General features: G+C 38.5%; 1 protein-coding gene across 2 annotated transcripts in view; it reads right to left on the reverse strand.

Annotated features, from left to right (window-relative positions):
* Positions 1–19,970, reverse strand: part of HEATR5A (HEAT repeat containing 5A) — a 76,612-nt gene that overhangs the window by 42,339 nt on the left and 14,303 nt on the right. For both annotated transcript variants that reach the window (XM_064148489.1, XM_064148480.1), the window contains exons 5-14: positions 15,644–15,752; positions 14,970–15,119; positions 14,545–14,716; positions 12,494–12,654; positions 9,861–10,116; positions 8,235–8,390; positions 6,793–7,043; positions 3,320–3,431; positions 2,361–2,513; positions 59–158 (exon numbers count right to left, since the gene is read on the reverse strand). In XM_064148489.1, the coding sequence (XP_064004559.1) occupies positions 59–158; positions 2,361–2,513; positions 3,320–3,431; positions 6,793–7,043; positions 8,235–8,390; positions 9,861–10,116; positions 12,494–12,654; positions 14,545–14,716; positions 14,970–15,119; positions 15,644–15,752 (1,620 nt within the window). The remainder of the gene's footprint in view (positions 1–58; positions 159–2,360; positions 2,514–3,319; positions 3,432–6,792; positions 7,044–8,234; positions 8,391–9,860; positions 10,117–12,493; positions 12,655–14,544; positions 14,717–14,969; positions 15,120–15,643; positions 15,753–19,970) is intronic.

Here is a 19,970-nt window from a genome sequence, read left to right on the forward strand (position 1 = left end):
ATAAAAACACTCTGTATCCAGAATTTCATTTAACTTTCCCCTCCACACACATACTTACTGCGTCAACAAATCCACAGCACTTGGAAGAGGAGGAAGAATTCTCTGAACAACTTCATCCGTAAGCAGACCGGCACAGTGTGAAACAAAGCTTTTGATTGCTAGAAAAACAATTCAGTTTTAACTTAGTCTGAGATATCTAGAGGAAAAATAAATCACATCACTGATCACATAATTAACTAACTAATAACACAGAAAAAAGCATGCCAAAAAACCCTCCATTAAAATATTTTAATCAGTAATTTACAAAAATGATAAAAATCTCAAATGTAGAAGTGCAAGAGTACAAACGCACTGGTTTGGAGTCTCAGCTTGGACATTCACATCCTGATTTTTAACTGCATACATCACAGAATGTAAGGGGTTAGAAGGGACCTCCAGAGATCATCAAGTCCAACTTCACTGCCAAAGCAGGATCACCTAGGGCAGGCCACACAGGAATTCACCCAGGCAGGGTTTTGAAAGTCTCCAGAGAAGGCGACTCCATGACCTCTCTGGGCAGCCTGTTCCAGTGCTCTGTCACCCTCACCATAAAGAAATGTCTCCTCATGTTGAAGTGGAAAATATAAACATACAAATATATGTAACCTAAGTACTGTATATATAAATATAAACATAGGATTTAACCTTTTTTTATTATTGAGTTATGTGATGTAACTCATTATGGGATATAACTCCGCTTCATAACTCCATCATCATCATAAATAATAAACAACAGGAAAAGGATGATGATCAAATGACTCACTGCTTAATTTTGCTACTTTTCTATTTAAATGTAGCTGAATTACTGTACTTTAAGAAATAGCTTATACACTAGTACTTATTATTTACAGAAAATTAAACTGGAGTTTGATCTACAAAAAGCACCTAGAGAATATATAGTATTAAAGACATGTTTACACACACACCCCCTCAAAGAAAAAAAGGAAAATTAACAGTTACTTGTTTAGGTTACTTCTAAAATGAAATAACTATTAAACTCCATACATTCTGATAGATTTTAACAGCAAAAGAGAGAGGTGATTACTATACTAGGGTTCACATTTCTGCAATGCAAAGGACTTTTTAGTACTCTAGTGTACAGGGTCAACCCACCTGGGGGAGCCTTTTTGAACCTGACCATAGTTGGTCTTGACCCCTCCTCAGGGGTGGGTCTGAGCACTAACAGGTGATGGTTTAGCCCACTCCCTCTTCCTGTCTAAAACCCCATAAAAGCAGGGAGACATCCAGTTTCTCCCTCTCTGCCCTCCCTCCCTGCCTGATAGCATCACCCTTCCAATTCCCTCCTGCTCTTTTGTATCACCACGTGGCCATCATCACCACGAGGCAGACAGAACCCACTGCCATCAAATCTGTTTGTCTATTTACATGTTTTGTATCTTATTTTCCCTACCCTACACCTTTGTAACTACCTGACCTCATATACCTTTTATTTATTGTTAAACTTCTCTTCTTTTAACTTCCAAATTGCAGTGAGATTACTCATTTGGGTCTGCATACCTTTCCTCTCTCTCCATCTAATTCCTTTTCTTTAGAAAAGAAGGGGGAAGAGGGAAGGGCATTCTATAAATTGTTATTGGTTCTATCAACAATATTTGAGTCTCTGGGAATTTAAATTAGAATCAAGACATCTAGAATACTTGACTGAAACAGATTTAAGCATTTGAAAATCACTGGAATCATCATTCACTTGGAAACCTAACTTCTGTAACATATCTTGATGAAAAACTGCAGCCCATCAGACAGCAGCCAATCACACAGTACTCTTTACTGGCCGAGAATTACAACTTGCTTATTGTAATTTTCACCTGAGTCTTCCCACTCTCACAAATGTGTCTCAATGATTCTGATTTGCTTTCACTAAGTGACCCATTAGAAACCAGAACTGCTACTTACCAAATATAATAGACTACATAAACAAGAGAGCATACCCTGGGGTTTGGGTTTTCATTCATTACTGTAATATATATGTTAAAAAAGAGGAGAGAAGAAACCTTGCTGATATCATTTACTGCTTGGAAAATAACTGATTGAAAGATGAAGAGGAAAAACTCTCCTAGGGTATACATACATATATATGTGTGGGAATGAAGGTCAAATGCTCACACACTGCTTATTATTATTTTCTCTTGCATTGCATTTCCACATATATGTAAGATGTATACAAGCATTTCTGTTGGGGAGTGACTATATCTTTTATCATTCATTAAAAAAAACAAAACACTATGAAGTATCTTCGTTCTTTCAGAAGAATGAAGAGCACAGCTCTACATATGCAGAATGACACAGCAAATCCCACTTACCACAGAGAGCACCAGCACGACCTTCCAGCGTTACTTGCCAGGTAAATGAATCCCCTCGTGTCTTCTCTGTTTCTAGGTCTTTAGGAGTTGATGGAAAAATGCATCTCCACAGCAACAGCACTCGTGGCAGATGGTGTTGGACAACTGCAGGACCTGCAAACATGGACAGTTCACACACTAATGTAAGGATTCATAAAATTAGATTCTCTTTGATTCTTTTTCCTGTGTTCGAAGAACCTTTACAGCTGTGGGCAAAAATTTATGCTACATTCCCACCCTTATCCCATGTTCTTCCTCAAATGTTTATTAACCTGGTAGTGCATTTTCGTACCTGACTACAAACCCACTATTAGTATGGCACTAAGCCAGTTATAATCTCTAGGTACAGACCTTGTGGATCAATAGCATGAAAAATGAGATGTAATAATGATAAGGAAACATTTGTTAATAGGGTAACGCACGAGGTGTGTTTTCCCTAACTTAAGAAAAGAATAGGAGCTGTAAACATGAAAAATGCCTTAAAAATATGAACAGAACAGACAAAATACATTTTGCTTAGTCATTTAGTGATCACAGACACCAATCCAACCCCTAATAAATATCAGAGTTCTGACAAGAGAGATTAACTCATTTTGTGCTGGGATAGATGTTAAAAATATCAACATAATTCCTCATGGCCACAAAGACATTTGGTTTGACTGACTTGTAATTTCATCTTCTACATTTAATTAATAACAGTAGCACTCAGTCACCATTTTCCAGATACTGCATGCAGCTAATAACAAATTTGAAAGAAATTACATCTTCATTACGGATTTTTTCTAAAAATTCCTATTAACACTTGGGGTTTTTTTAGAGAATTAATATGTAGTGCTAAATTAAAAGAAACTTCAAAAGACCTAAAGTTAGAGACAGAACACAAAACAATGCAGTTAATAAGAACTGTAGAAAGCTACTACCTAATGTCATGAGGGCAGCTATCAACAGCCATCCAGCCTGCGTCCGCTGCAGTGAAATGCGACTGTTCTGAGAAGCAGAACACAACAAATCCTCAGCTACTGCCATGATTACCTTCAAAGTTAAACAGAAAGAGCATCAGCATCTTAGTAACTGACTTAGTAACTCAACTAGACTCAGCTGCTCAAGGCCTTGTTCAACCTGGCCTTGACCTCTAGGAAGGAGGAATCCACAACCTCCCTGGGCAACCTGTTCCAGAGTCTCACCACCCTCATACTGAAGAGCTTCTTCCTAAGATCCACTCTAAATCTGCTCTCTATCAGCTTCAAACCATTCCCCGTTGTCCTATTGCTCGAAAACCTTACCAAAAAATCCCTCTCCAGCCTTCCTGTAGGATCCCTTTATGTATCAGAAGGCAGCTCAAAGGTCCTCCCAGAGTCTTCTCTTCCCTAGGCTGCACAATCTCAGCTACACTGAAATGTATTTCTAACATCTTTCATTGTGTCTGGTCACCAAAAGAAGCTGCTTATAAATCAGTATCACAAGTAACAAGTGCCATTATCAGTAATATAATTAAAAGCTGCAGTACAATGTCCTTATTTGTTTTGTACACTTGATTTGAACAATAGAGACAACATCCTTCTAAAATTTATATGCACACTTATAAAATATCATGAAAATATGCACAGGAAAGTTTGCATCATGAAAGTTTGAAATCTGTACACTTTCCAAACTTCACTCAATACTAACTGTCAGAAAATAGCAGTTTCCCCAATCAGTTGGTTGCAACTGAAGAAATGTAGTCCTATGAATAGTGCTAAAATATTTTATTCTAAAATAAAGGAGTACTCTTGATAAATTATACTGCTAAAAAAAATCACTAACAGATTAATATACTTAAATTACCTTCTAGAAAGGATTTCATGTTATGATTTCTGCTATTTTTTCCCTCTGTGTGCTAGGAGAAACACCTTATTTCTGATGGACTTTTTTGAAGTATAAACAATGGTAGGAAATGCTAAATATACCTAAACCCACTAATTAGTTTTCTTGCATAGGTTCCATCTGCAACTTTATTGAAGGGAAATGGATGGATATAAACCAGCTTATGTTCAGGCCACTCCTGTCTACACTTGATATTTCCTTCTCAAAACTGCTGTATTAAACACTGTTCTCTTTCAGCTCCTCAAAAGAGGAGCTAGTCTGGAATCTGGCAGTGTTCCTAGGAGAGAATGGAAAAGGGCTTTTGTTAGCTTCTCTGTTCTCTCCACTGCCAGCTTAGTGCAGAATACAGTGTTTCTCCTAAACTTTTCAGTGCCCTCCCACACCTCCTCCGGGCCTTGTTTCATCCTGTTTCTATTCCTCTGAAAGAAATCTTTGTTAAGAACTAAGTTTCTCTGCTTAGGGGTATAGCATTTGAAAAGCACTTTTTGTCTAGATCAGTGGGCAGACTACATTTATTCTGTTCCCTCCCCACAGCCTTTCAGCAATCATGAGGACAGGTTTCTAAAAGCTAAGAAAAGGAGGCACTATTATTATTATTATTATTATTATTATTATTATTATTATTATTATTATTACCTTTGCAAATTGTTTCATCAGCAGTTGGGACATTGAAAATTAAGAACTGTAGACAGCAGTGTCTGTTAAGGAGCAGTGGTGGAGAACTGCTACCATTCAATGCAGAAAGGGTGGGCTAGAAGAGACATTTATTCTAATGTACTAAAGCATGCCTTTCATCTTACAGTGGTGTAATAACAAGAGAAAACTCAAAATCCTTGTGTCAAACTGTGCCACTTCTCTAATAACCACTAGCTCTGAAAGAGGCACATTGAGAAGTGAGAATGTAAGTTATGCAGGAAAGCCAATGGCATCCTGGCCTGCATCAGGAACAGTGTGGCCAGTAGAATGAGGGAGGTTATCCTTCCCCTGTACTCAACACTGGTCAGGCCACACCTTGAGTACTGTGTCCAGTTCTGGGCTCCTCAATTCAAGAGGGATGTTGAGGTACTTGAAAGTGTCCAGAGAAGGGCCTGGAACACAAGCCCTATGTGGAGAGGCTGAGGGAGCTGGGGTTGTTTAGCCTGGAGAAGAGGAGGCTCAGGGGTGACCTCACTGCTGTCTACAACTACCTGAAGGGAGGTTGTAGCCAGGTGGGGGTTGGTCTCTTCTCCCAGGCAACCAGCAACAGAACAAGGGGACACAGTCTCAAGTTGTGCTGGGGGAGGTATAGGCTGGATGTTAGGAGGAAGTTCTTCACAGAGAGAGTGATTGGGATTGCAATGCCCATTGGGCTGCCCAGGGAGGTGGTGGAGTTGCCATCTCTGGAGGTGTTCAAGAAATGACTGGATGAAGCACTTAGTGCCATGGTCCAGTTGATGGATAGGGCTGGGTGCTAGGTTGGACTGGATGATCTTGGAGGTCTCTCCCGAACTGGTTGATTCTATGATTGGTCATATACTGCTGACACTTGCACCACGGTTTTCCAGCTTCGAGTAACTCTGTGGATAGAGTACTCATAGAGATGGAAATAGCTTCTTCTCCTGTTTAATACTTCTATATCTGCATATCCTGAAAATGTCAGAGCACACTATATCCTGTCTGTGCTAGTGGAAAGATGTGTGTAAACATCTTGGACTATTAATGCAAGACATTTGTTTCAGCTAAAATCATATACCAAAATGAAAACATGTATCTGTTGGACTTGATTAAAGATTTTGTTGAACCTGACCAAAGATTTTCAAGAGAGTATCTTCAAGTTAATATATAATTGCTATTATTGGTGTAAGCATTGACTGAACTGTGCACTGGGGAGTCAGTGATGGGTCTGAGAAATACTAATTTGGCTTCAGCTGTGCTTGAATGAGTTTCCTTCCAGAAAATGTATTCCTAACATCACAGTGTGCCATAGATCTGTATGTATATGTCTAATTATATTTTTATAAAAGTAGTATCTTTTCCTTTGCAAGATCTGATCCATTTCAGCTGTGTTACTCCAAACTAGCTCATTAACACTGCTGAAATGTCAGCTTTCTAATTTAAGCTGATATTGAGCTGGGTCAGAATCGCAGAAGGTTTGATCTTGCTGTAAAGAATTTAGTTCAAATATCTGAAAAAATGAAGCTGTACTCAGGAAATGTTTTCTCCAGCTAACCCTCTTAGACTGTCCTATTTAAGCCCTTACAGATCCATGGAACTGATCTCTGTCCTAAAACAACAAACTTCTCACTCCATTGGAAAAAGGTAGTGGTATGAGTGTTTAAAACTATTAGTGACATTTCTTGAGAAAGTCACAATCCTGAGAGGTGTAAGACAAAAATGTGCTTCTTTATGATGTGCTTCGAAATCCCCTTCCCAAGGAAAGAAATTAGCTCATCAGTATCCTGTGTTATGTGATCACATCATATAAAACACATGCAAATACTACCACAAAAACATCAAATAACTGCCCCTAAGTACAGTATGCAGACCCTACCTTCCCTTTTCCATGTGGAATTCCTAAAGGACAGTGTTTTACTGCACCCAGCAGAGCAGCAACAGCAAAACTATAGCCAGTTAATGCTTCTGGGGAGGATTTCAATGCACTAAGACGCTCAACACAGCGATCCAACAGGAGGGACACATAGGAGGGCAATGCTACTGCCACACAGCGTAGACACCAGGCTGCTGTTAGTCTGACTGAAATGCTGGGATGATGAATGACAGAGATTACTGCATCCAAAACTCCTGAAAAATAAAAAAGCATAAACACACTTCAGAAACGGGTCAGCAGACTGCCAAACAAACAAAAATGCATAGAGAGGATTGGAGAATACACCATTATCTAGTTTCTGTGCTTCTCTTTAAGAACTGCTACTGTTTTTTATTGTAAGATACTTCTTATGAAATCTAAATGCTTCAATGCTTTTTAAAAAATTGACCCTAATAAAATACAGAGAAAGCCTAACACAATATGCAGTAATGCACCAGCATGCATAGAAAATAACTGTAAGCATTTTTAGGACAGGAGAAATCCATGCAGTGGAAACATATCCACTTGAATTCATCCAGAAAAAAATGAAGTTAAATGAAAACAGTAAAGACAGATGAAGATACCCAAAGCTCAATCAAGCTGATTGACTAAAACATCATGAAGTCTTGGATGGAGTGAGCTGGAGTTATTTAATCTAGAGAAGAGGAAGCTCAGGAGAGACCTCATTGCTCTCTACAACTACGTGAAGGGAAGTCAGAGTGAGGAGGGGGCAGCCTCTTCTTGATGACAAGCAGCAGGAGTAGAGAAAATGGTTACAAGCTGCATCAGGGGAGTTTCTTGTTGCATGTCCAGAAATATTTCTTCACTGAAAGGGTTCTCAAACACTAGAATGGTCTGCCCAGGGCAGTGCTGGAGTCAGCGTTCCTGGAGGAGTTCAAGCAGCATGTGCACCTCATGCTTAGGGACACAGGTTAGTGTTGACTCTTCAGTGCTGGGTCGAGGGTTGAACTGGATGATCTTAGAGATGTCTTCCAAACAGATATATTCTGTGATTCTGTGATTCCTTGACTTGAAATACAACTCCTAATGGCATTAAATTGTATCATTTTTTAAAAATTAATTAACATACTAACACAGTTCAGAGAAGATACAGAACTCTTTGGGCAACCCCTAAAGATTTCCTATAACATACAAGGAGACCAACTTCCCCTATTCCTTTATTTGTTTGATTTTTTTAATTATCATTTTCTCTCCAGTTAGTGGAATATGACAGGCTCAAGTGAGAAGAATGCACACCAGAAGAAAGGGTGCTGTAGTCAATGCCAGAGAAAGGATCCAAGAAGAATTGAAAGAATTGACAGTCTACCTATAAGAAATCAGGAGACCACAGCAAACAAAGTCATGTATTTTGTATTCTGATTCACAAAATAATTCAGGGCTTGTACCTGTGCTAGAGTCTTGCAGCAATGGTGCTACTGTAGTTCCTAAGCCATGGATGAGACTTCCGAGTTCTTGAAGTGCACACACAAGCACATGCTGACTTGCTGTTACATCTATGGTACTCATTTTGGTTTCCAAGTTACTGTCACTCACTGCAGCATCTGACAACACAATATAGGAAGATACGCATGAAATTGTGACTGGCAACAGAATTCGGGCAGAAGAATGCAGGAAAGCCTACTCTATTTCTTCTACTCAAGTCATTCAGAAAGAAGGGATGGCCAGGCAGTTGTAGGACATTATTAGCTATGAAAAACATTAAATAATCATAGAAATACAGAGAGGAGATGAAAGAAGGTACAGCAGATGCCCAGTGCCCTGCAGAATTTGTGGAGCAGCTGTGAGATAACAGGACAGAACAGGACAGTCAGGAACGGCCATGGTGGCCTTAGATTCATGGCTGGACTTGATGACTTTAGAGGTCTTTTCCAGCTGAAACAATTCTATGATTCTAAATCATTAATAAAATGAAACAAATGGATCGGAAAAAAAGACTAAGCTATGGTTAAGTTTATATTACCACAGGAGCTTTTATCACCATCACTTTTATTACTGACCAAACTGTTTCCACAGAAGTTTGCCTTCACTGACGCAAGTACATTTCTAATACTGAAATGGATAGTGTAGTGATGTCTGTGATGGCAGAGAAGCAGATACAATGGCAACTATCAAATTGTTTGTCTTTAAGTGATGGGCAAACAGCAACTAGTAAGAAGCATGCTACTCCCAGTCTCAGCAAACATGAGTTGAGGTCATGCTGTGAACTAACTTGATATATTTTAGTACGCATTAGGAAAAAAAGAGCAAGAGTGGAATGTTGCTAGAGCAAGCAAACAAGAAAGTGGGGAATAAAGGAAGTGGAAAAATTCTTATAGTTTTTGAAAGTTCATCTTTTGACCCACACATTTTTATGTCAGTTTAACATTTTGATATTCATTTAACTTAATATGATATGCTGCTGTCACCAGGCGATGACTGCTTATGCACAACATTCTCTTTCTTGGCCCCTAAAAGGACAATCGTGGGAGATCAGTGGCTTTTTTTTTAATCTCTCTTCAAGACTTTGTCATGCAAGAGATCTGTTTTCTCCAGGAGAAATGCTCATTTTTCTCCACTAGGAACAAATGCTTCTTTTTCGAACCATCAGTAGTATCAGCTGCTCTGAACAGAGAGGCAGGATCTGGCTATATTATGAATGCAAATTAAGCCTGTTTGCAACACTGTCGATACTTTAAACACCAATTTAACCTGTTTACAATTACTCTCTCTACTTTATTACTGCATACTTGTTACTTCTTATGGTACTTGTGATTGGTTAAAATTGTATTTGCCAAGGAAGAAGCATTAAAAATACATTTACACTTGTGTGGGTACAAACATGCAGAGACACAGACACACACAAACAAATAACCAACTCAAGTTAAAACTGAAGCAGTCTATCAAAAACCCTCTGCATTATCATGGTAATTAATCAGCACTACTGTTCCTGAAGTCTGTGGATTAGGACATTGGACAAGCACTTGAAAAAGGAAAAAGAGAGGCCCAAATGGATAATCTTGTTAGATTCATACCCACAACTTTCCTTAGTTTCCAGATGGCCTGACAAATCTCCTTGGCAGCTGCAATTTGAGCTTTTTCCCCAAGAAGGCCTCCTACTGTAGCCCGAAGGATAAATGAAACACAGCGGCGACAGGCGATAGCATCCATCTGACTCTGAATAGCCTTAGGGTGAGACTGAGACACGAGCTCTAGAATATGGGAAAGGAAGGCAGAGAAGTTCCTTTCAAGCCATTGTGCTCCTAAGGTAGAGACAAATACCACATATGCCTGGAAGAGATTTGACAAGAAGCCATATTTTAGAGTAAAATCATCAGGAAAACCACTGACAGCTATCCTATACATTTATTTTTCCATCTCTAAACCTTGTCACAAGCAGAATGCCATTAAGCTGTGACATTATCATGCACCTCTGCATCTATAAATCACTTAACATTCATACTTTTGGACACTTGAAATTTTTTTTGTCTAAGTAATTTAAATTAATATAAAAACTGTGCCAGCAATATTGCAGCCTGCTTTGACTGTAAGCTAATTCAGCCTGCTTGCCCATGTTATTTCATTCCAGAGTGTGAGAAATGGCAGCTTACCCTGCACAGGCACTTGTTATGTAAAACACCGTGTTTGGTCTCACTGAACAACAGCTTCCAGCTATTTAACATTCTGCACGTGGAACCCAAATTTAATGTATGAATGCATTTTAAGAACTACTGTGTTACAAAATTATAACCCTGAGATAACTTCCTTATTATAGGCTTTGAATTAGGGAATATTTGCAACCTTCAAGCACTGCTCTTCATCTCAATGAATTTTAATTGTTTGCCTTGCAGTGGAAGTACCCTAAAAAGACTACGTTTGTCACAACAAAGTGAAAATGCACAATCACTTTACAAATCTAATCACCACAAGACCATTTATTTTGCTATATAATACACTCTCTTCCATGTGCATGTGTTGGATCTTTAATGAATAGATGTGCTACCATTAAGAAAAGGGAACAGTAATTTAAAAGAACATGAAACTGAGTACACAAAACTCCTTATAAGAAAGTTCACAACTACTACTCACATCAACAGACTTCTGTGTTTGCCTTATAAAGAAAGTATTCACGTTAAAGAAAGTGAAGTACTGTAGCCAGGGAAATTGTACCAGTCAATCCTGTTAGCATCTAATTGCTCTTGTCAACTCCTACTTAGGCTTCATAATGTACTGACACATTACTCATGTTTTACCAATATGAAAACTAAGGAATTCCACAGAATAAATAGACTCGTGAAGAGCCATGACTATATTTGGAACCACATCTTGAACCTGGCTGTGTCTCGAACAACCATAAATTCTTCTTTCACACCTAAGAAATCATCTTCACTCTCTTTCTTATTTTTTAACTATGTTTCAATTGACATAATTAATACATTTTACAAATTCAAGTTTTTTCCTGCTCACAGGCACTCATATAGACACAATTTCTCAAGTTTTTCAAATAGAAAGCCTTGCATTATTTAAAGTGTTCTGGTACAGTTAAGAATATGCCATCAACACAGATACAATTGTGTTAAGGCAGAAACGCATGAGAAAGGAGACAACCTCCCAAAAAAGGTACAAATAGTCAAACCACTGAACTGAAATAGGCAGTCCTGGAAAATTAATAAACCCACCATGTAGATACAACACCCTAGGAGTCTGGCATGCATTTTCTAGGCAAATAGCTGTCAAGATATTACTGTTTCCCAGCTTCTCTGCTGCTTTGCCAGAAGCTAATGCTTGCACTCAGCACGATCCGAGCATAAAAGACAATTTTTGTGCACCTCAAAGCTGTTTCACTGCAAAGTCTGGCAGCTTCAGTCAGTCATTTTGATAAATTTTTGGCACAGCACAAGTTGAAATGCACTGAAAAAAATCCCTTACTGCAAAGGGGGCATATCAAATAGTTGTGAGTACTGCAACACGTTTAAATAATCACAGTTGTTTGACATGTTAATGTTCACTATGACTTTTAGTCTTAATTCACAGGTTTAACATCTGAATATCTAGGTCTTAGCATGAAAATGCAATTTAAGATAATACTGATGGAAGAAGTCAATCTGAAAAGTTTATACTGTTTTTACCAGCATGCACTATCTGATCTAACTGAAGTCCTGCCCTGTTAACAATATTTTGTCATCTAACTGAGCATCCTGGAACACAGCAAAACAGTTATCTGGGGGTTTTCCCATGAAATTCTGTTTTCCTTCTTTCATGCACTTACTCAAAGCAGAACTATTCTTTCAGAACAGGGTAAATTCCTACACGGAGGGAAATCATTCCAGTTTCAAATAATGCTAGCAACTTCTGCCTTTCATGAGGTATTTTTAAATTAAATTTGAGGGAAGTACTTATTTATATCACTTGTTTGAAATTTCTATCACATGAGGCTTTCACAAGTAATACATATTTAATTTTAAAAATTTCAAACTATCAGGTACACAATAACAAACATCAGCAATATTTTTGTTCCAGCATAACTCAAGATGTCAATTGTTATTTTAAAGTATGCATATTTTGTCACAGGTACAAAGAAAGACGAAATAAAAGATACATGGAGAGCCAAACAGTTTCATAGCCATATTTAGCAGTCTCAGAAAATCATAGCTAATGTAATCCAAACCTGAGTGACTCCAACTCTAACATCTCTGCTGACTGAACTGGTTCCTTTCAACATATCGCCACTGGCTCGTAGAAATCCAGAACTCCCACGCAGAAATCCAGTTCCCAATAGCTCCATCACTTCTTCCAAAGAGATTCTACGGAAATTATGCTTGGTGGATGCTAAGAATAGACATAAATCTTTAGAGGAAAAGTTCTGTGAAACCTGTTATATTTTAGAAGAAAAAGTTCAACTCTAACCATTTTCACAAAAACTCTTTGCATAATCTCAGCAGCACAATCAAATCTAAACACTGTTGGGAGCACAACCACATGACAGAAGTTAAGTCATGCTAGGACTCAGTACTTCAGCAAATCACATTGTTTGTCATTTTTTTTTTGCTGCAGCTATTTTTAAACAGTTCAAGTCACTGGCATGTAACAGCTAACCAAAGACCCCGTTGCAAAAAGGTCTGTGTGGCCTCTTCCTACCATCCAAAGCTTCATGCAAGCCTTGGCTAACTCATTGCAGCTTGCTACCAAAGAAAACTCTCCCCAACTCCAGCTGCAGTGATTACCTTTCTGCCATGATTACCTAGCTAAGGACAAAATTACAAATTCCCTTAGAAACAAAAGCATCCCACCTCAGTGCTACATCAGGTCTCCAAAAGAATAACATGTTTACTGTCTTCTAGGAAAATAAGAACATATTTACTATCCCTAGTTGCTACTTAATGGTTTTATTCAAAATACAAGCTGGGACATGCAAGTGCAAACTTAGTTTGTGTAATGTGCAATCATCATGCTAAGTGAGATAAGATTTTCATTGCATTTTTCATTTTCTTTGAAATATCAAAGTGGGAAAAGGAGTAAGAGGATTTGAGACAACCACGTCAACCTCCCACTCTAACTCATTATCAGCAGTATACTGGATACAATACAGAAACTTCAGGACTACGCACTTAGCTCTTCATTTACTGCTCTCTCCATCTCTTTCCCTGTTCCTTCCGGTCCCCACCTAGCTCCTGTCCCACTTAGCTCTAACTTCTGTTTAACTAAAACAAATCAAAGCCAACCAAACAGTTGATGAGCCTCTTATATAACAGTAGCACTTCAGAAACACAGCTACACTGTATTACAAAGATTAAAGAAATCTACTGAGTCTATGAAGAAGACAGAGTAACATTAATTTTGACTTCATTATGAAAAGTGATTAAGGTTTTCTCTCCAAAAGAGTCTTAGAAAAATACTTTATAAATCAAGTCTTAATAGTTTCCAGTGCAAATACAGCCTCAAGAATTCTGACAGGCAGTAAATTTGTCTTAAAGACATGTCATTTTGTAATTTGCTGCTTATTGTACTGAAGGGCTTCTCTAATGCCATTAAAAGCAGAACAGTCTGAATCAAACTTACTCTGCACCTTATTACATTTTGCTTACATTACAGTTAGAAATTTAGCTCTGGACTTGGAAAATTGGGTGCAGAATGTCCTGTGTGAATGACACCAAAGATGGGAGATGTTAATTATGTGCCAGGATGCTTCAGGAAGATCAATGCTGTTTGTAAGCAAAAACTGCTCTAAAGTTTGCGAGTGAACAAAATTGGTCACAGCTGTCATGCCAGACAACACAAATCCAGTACTGAAAACTGCAGAAAAAAAAGAGCTTAAGACATCCTTAAGATTTCCAGTTCAGATACACTTAACTCTACAGTTAAACAAAGAGATAGTCTCTCCAATTTTTGTGCTTTCTACACTGCTGAAATGAATCTTTCCTTTAAAGAATTGAGGCTATCAACTTCTCACCATATAACAATCCTGCAACAAAGAAAGATGTTTTTTACCAAGTATTTTTCCTTGCTTATTTTAATATATATGTATGCACACACACAATTAGCACAAGCAAAACCAGACCACTTCACAGGAAAAATATTACAAAAAGAGACCAAACCAGAGATATGAACAATCGGATGATGCTTCTGTTGTGATTTCACTTCAAGCTTCAACAAAATTTGAGAGCTTCTTATTATCTGACAGACTTTTACAGATGAGGAATAAGCAAATAGATACTTTACCTGTTGTCTGTTTAGCTGTTAGAGCTCTAGCCAATACTGTGCCTAGAAGTTTTGCAACTGCTAACCGTACATCATAATTGGAGCCTTCAAAGGATTTAAAACACAAGGTCACAACGCAATCCAGGTCTGCACTCCACATAAAGACTGCTTCCTTCTGAAGTTCGAGAAGACACTAGACAAATAAGGGAAATTAAAATGTTTTGATGTGCAAAACCCAGTAAAAATTCTAGTTTGATACATACTACACAGAGTTCCTCCTATAAGGACAGTGCTTTATATTAAAGCGACTTGAATTTTTGCTGCCAAGGCAATATCAAAGAAATAAAAGTAAGCATAGAATATGTTTGCTGCTGTGTTAATCATCAACAGCATAAAATTTTATTTAGTGGGCTTAGTTAATAAAAACATCTGTCAGAGCTCTTTACCTTTGCAGCAGCACAGCGGACTGCCATAGATCTATCTGTCATACAGGACCGGGCAGCTTTGTATATGTCTCTGTGACAGGGGACAGCAGCAGCTCCTAAACCATTTAATATATTTTGCAAACTAAGCATGATTTCATAACGACCTTGAGACTGGAAAACAGCAAAGAGAAATGTTAAGGTTTTGTCACTCTAAGCTCCTTGGAAACACAAAATACCAGCTATTGAATGAGGTAAGCAATGGTTTGGGTCTTTTAGACTTGGATGTCTGTTTACACTGGTGAGTCAAAGTAGATAGATTGCTCTATAGCTCTTTAAACAAATAAACACAGTAGCTCTATCATCTACAAGACAGTACTCACTACCAGATTAAAATTCAAAACATTAAGGTCTAGCTCAAGGAAAAACCCTCTTATTAATAAGGCAATTAAATTTTCAGTTTATCAAGTTCTTTCACGAACCCAGACTGACAATAGCTAAGATCCATCCTTTCATAAACATAATCCATTCTCTCTCTAGTAATTCTTTGGAATTTAGACACAGATTTTTATCCTGTGGCTTTCCACAATTCCTTCCTATTTTGACATCATGCACTTCCTCATACTCATTGGTCCAGCTACCAAGGCTAAACATCCTATTATTTTTCCAATCATTTGTTAAACATGCTGTTCCAATACCTCTGCATTCTTCATTGCTTTAAGCACATTCCCAACGGTGTCAGTAAAACTGTTTCCCAAAATTCTTCCCAATTTTTTGTATAAATAGCCCAAGCATACCACCGCAGCACTAAAACAAAAGCAAATCCAAAGAGGCATGAAAATGAATGCAGTAATAGATGACAGGGATTAAGATGACTCATGTAATCAGTGGGCAAACAACAAAACAGCTAAACAGCATGTCCCAAAAATTTAAGTGGATTAAAAAAGAAAACAACAAAACAAACAAAACCCCACTGAGGTCTGTGTGTGGCATATAATGCTCTAGGAGAAATACAGATGCAAAGGTTGGGAAGGAACTTGCATAATATAAGAGTTTAGGTAATACAATCTTTCAACAATGTGCACAATATGAATAAAAGTCTCAAATCCACTTTTAAACCTTATCATAAATTTCATTAATTTGAGCCAGCAATGTGCCCTTGTGGCCAAGAAGGCCAATGGCACCCTAGAGTGTATTGGAAGGGGTGTGATCTAGTAGGCTGGGAGAAGTTCTCCTCTCCCTCTACTCTACCCTGGTGAGGCTACATCTGGAACACTGTGTCCAGTTCTGGGAACTCCTTAAAATGGTTTGGCACAGAGCCACAAAGATGCTAAAGGCAGTGAAACATCTCCCTTCTGAGGAGAGGCTGAGGGAACTGGAGCTCTTTAGCTTGGAGCAAACTGAGGGGTGACCTAATTCATGTTTACAAAGATGTGAAGGACGAGTGTTGCAAGGATGGAGCCAGGCTCTTACTGCTCTTTACAACTACCTGAAAGGAGGTTGTAGTGAGACTGGTGTTGGTCTTTTCTCCCAAGTAACTAGCACTAGGATGAAAGGAAGTGAGTTTAAGTTAGCTTTGCCAAGGGATTGGACATTTTTACTGAGAGAGTGCCGAGGCGTTGGAACAGACTGCCCAGGGAGGTTGTGGAGTCATTCCTGGAGATGTTCAAGAAGCTGTAGATGTGGTGCTTCAGGATACAGTTTAACTGTCATGGTAATTGTGTTATGGTTGGACTGGATGAGCTTAAAGGTCTTATCCAGCCTTAATGATTCTGAGTGACTCTTCTCAGAATCTTTGTCTCTTCTGCCTTACTGCCATTGCTCCTCCTTGCTATGCCAACATCATCCCAGTTCCTCCAGTGTGGTACCACAAACCCAAAGGAAGACCTGCAGAGCTCCATCCCATGCTACAACTCACCCGTAACGTTAATGCATCTGACTGCTGAGGAACAAGTAATACAGCAGGAATCTACTTTGAAGGACTAAGACACTCTACAGTAACTTAATTATTAACTCAATTCTTAATTAATTGATTAGTTATTTAAACAATTATTTATTTATTATTGATTCTTAACTCAAAAGACTGCACAGAAGGTCAAATGGAAAGAAGAGGAAAACAAAATAATAGTATGATATAGGAAAATCTTCTTGCAAAATATCTGTTTTTAGGGAACTTCCCTTAGGTTGTCGGAAATGGAATTAGCTTGCGAAGCAAAGGAGGAAGACAGATTCTGCTTTACTTCAGATATCTTGAATGCACAAAGATGTTTTACTAGCTTTAGCTTTCTTCACTGTAGTGAAAGATGTGTATTGGTTCAGGAGGGAAGATACTAATAATATTTCTGCACCTTAATATTTGGTTTCACATCCTTTAAAAACAGTACAAAGTTGGTTAGGCTTCGGGAGTTTTGTTATCAACTGCTTTCATTTAGCCAGTTTAGTCACACAATTACTCCCCTCCTCTCCAGGAAGGGGAATCAGCAAAAGGAAAGGAGATTTCTGTGTTCAAGTAGAAACAGACTTAATAAAATAGCAATTAAAAAAAAATAATGTGAGTACTAAAAAAAAGAACAGAAAGTTATACCCAGTCAACACAGTGGTCATGAGCTGTGCACACCCAGCAGGGAATGCTAGATGTCAAGCACTCTGAGTACCACAGCCTCAGCAAAAAATACAATGACAGCACAAAAAAGAGAGGCCTCTGGAGCAGAATGATGGACAAGACCCTCCAGACATGGTGGCTGCCAGGAAAAGAAACCATCCCCAGCAAACATTCTGATTTGTAGTGAGTGTGACATGTATGACAGGAAATACTTACATCAGCCACCTTGGGGCAGCTGACCTAACTAACTCAGAACTGCTGAAGACCTTGATCTCTACAGAGATCCACATACAATGGCTGCTCACAAGTGAAAACAAAGTGTTTTTTCAGCTTTGTTCTCAGTGACTTGAGTGCTGCAGTCTTCTCTAAAATGCATTTTCTTGACCAGAAAAAAGATTCTATAATTCTATCCCTGTAGAACCAGGACACAAACATCTCAGAACCATATCCAGTTTTCCAGTTGAATTTAGAAATGTACCTAAGAACAGTATTTTGTACTTGGAGTTGTCTGGTTTACTGCTCTTCTCAGTACTATTATTACTTTCTTCTTGGTTTTCAAACACCTGCCACTTTTAACTCTGTTTTTCATTGTTGGTATTCTCTCTGTCCTGGTTTTCAATTCTGTAATAGCAGATCATCAATAGTCTTCTGTCCTTTTGGTTCCTGACGGTGCCTAATATTACCACATTCATTGTTATATTATGCATACTGTGGGAGAGAATGCAGATGCATTTAAAAAAATATGTACTAATGTTAAGTTATTTATGAAAAGCATCTCCCCTCTGAGGAAAGGTTGAGAGAGCTGGGTCCCTTTAGCCTGAAGGAGACTGAGGGACGACCTCATTCATGTTTATAAAGATGTGAAGGGTGACTATCAGGAGGATGGAGCCAGGCTCTCTTCAGTGATATCCAGTGATAGGACAAGGGGCAACGGATGCAAGCTGGAGCATAGGAAGCTCCACGTGAACATAAGGAAAAAACTTTCACTGTGAGGGTAACAGCACTGGAACAGGCTGCCCAGGGAGGCTGTGGAGTCTCCTTCTCTAGAGACATTCAAAACCCAACTGGATGCATTCCTCTGTGACCTACTCTGGGTGATCCTGCTCCAGCAGGCAGGTTGCACACAATGATCTTTTGAGGTCTCTTCCAACCCCTAATATTCTGTGATGCTCCTTTACAAGCAACGGCTGCCTGACTTGCTGTAAAGCATGGTTCAGTAAATATGGCAACATGTAGTGCAGGCTGGTTTTGTTCCCTCACTGAACAAAGCCATAATGCGTAAAGTGGCCTCAGTTTATTCCCTTAAATCATACTTGGTCATTGCAAACATAATAAACAACAAATTTAGTGTTCCTACACTCCTAAATACATTCATTTAGGTTAGCTTTCAAATCACTCAAGATATTTCTTGCCAGTGAATTCAGTAAATAATAGCTGGCTAGGTAGGTCAAATTTTGTTCTAATATAGGCACTGTATGTCAAAGCCCTTCAACCACTATATTGCCTCTGTGCTAAATGCTTTGAAAGTAATGTGATTTTGAAACATCTGAATGTGATTCATTTTATGCTATATTTATGTGAGTCATAACAATGAACTTCTCAATATAGGAAAGAATATATTTAAAGTTTAATAAACTTCAATTTATGATCTAGGTACTGACCTGAATTTTTCTCTCCCAGCAAGCAGCTAAATTTCTCTCAAAATTTTCCATTAAAGAACTATTTCATAAAGGAACATATAAAATGCTACTCAAGTACTTAACTAATCATAATTCTGCCCTGAAGGCAGCATACCAAATGATTAAAATTGTTACAAAACTTAGGGGAAATGAAGTAATTTGAGTTTGCTTGCAGGTTTCTCGTGAATTACTTTGCTCTTTGTAATTGTCAAGTCTTAATATCGGAGAGATCTAACACCAAAGAAAATATTACTTTTTACAGCTGGATAAACTCAGCAATCATGATACCAATCAGGGAGGGCCCCAAATTCTGTGTCATATGGTACAAAGCACGATAGGCAGAACTGAGAGAGCATACTGTGTCATACATGCACCTCTCACCACTTTATCTGTCCCTCTTGTTATTACTGGACTTCACAGAATCACAGAACTATAGAGTTTGCAAGGGACCTCCAGAGATCATTGACTCCAGCCTCACTGCCAAAGCAGGACTACCTAGGTTTAGTCTGCACAGGAATGCATCCAGGTGGGTTTGAAAGTGTCCAGAGAAGGAGACTCCACACCTCTCTGCACAGCCTGTTGCAGTGTTCTGTCACCTTCACTGCAAATAAGCTTCTCCTCATGTTAAGGTGAAACATTCTATGTTCCACTTGGTAGCCACTGGTCCTTGTCTTATTGCTGTTGACCATCGAAAAGAGATTGGCCCCCTCCACTTGATACCTACCCATCAGATATTTGTAGACA

This window comes from Pogoniulus pusillus, chromosome 1, assembly GCF_015220805.1.
Source record: "Pogoniulus pusillus isolate bPogPus1 chromosome 1, bPogPus1.pri, whole genome shotgun sequence".
In the NCBI taxonomy this organism is placed as follows: domain Eukaryota; kingdom Metazoa; phylum Chordata; class Aves; order Piciformes; family Lybiidae; genus Pogoniulus; species Pogoniulus pusillus.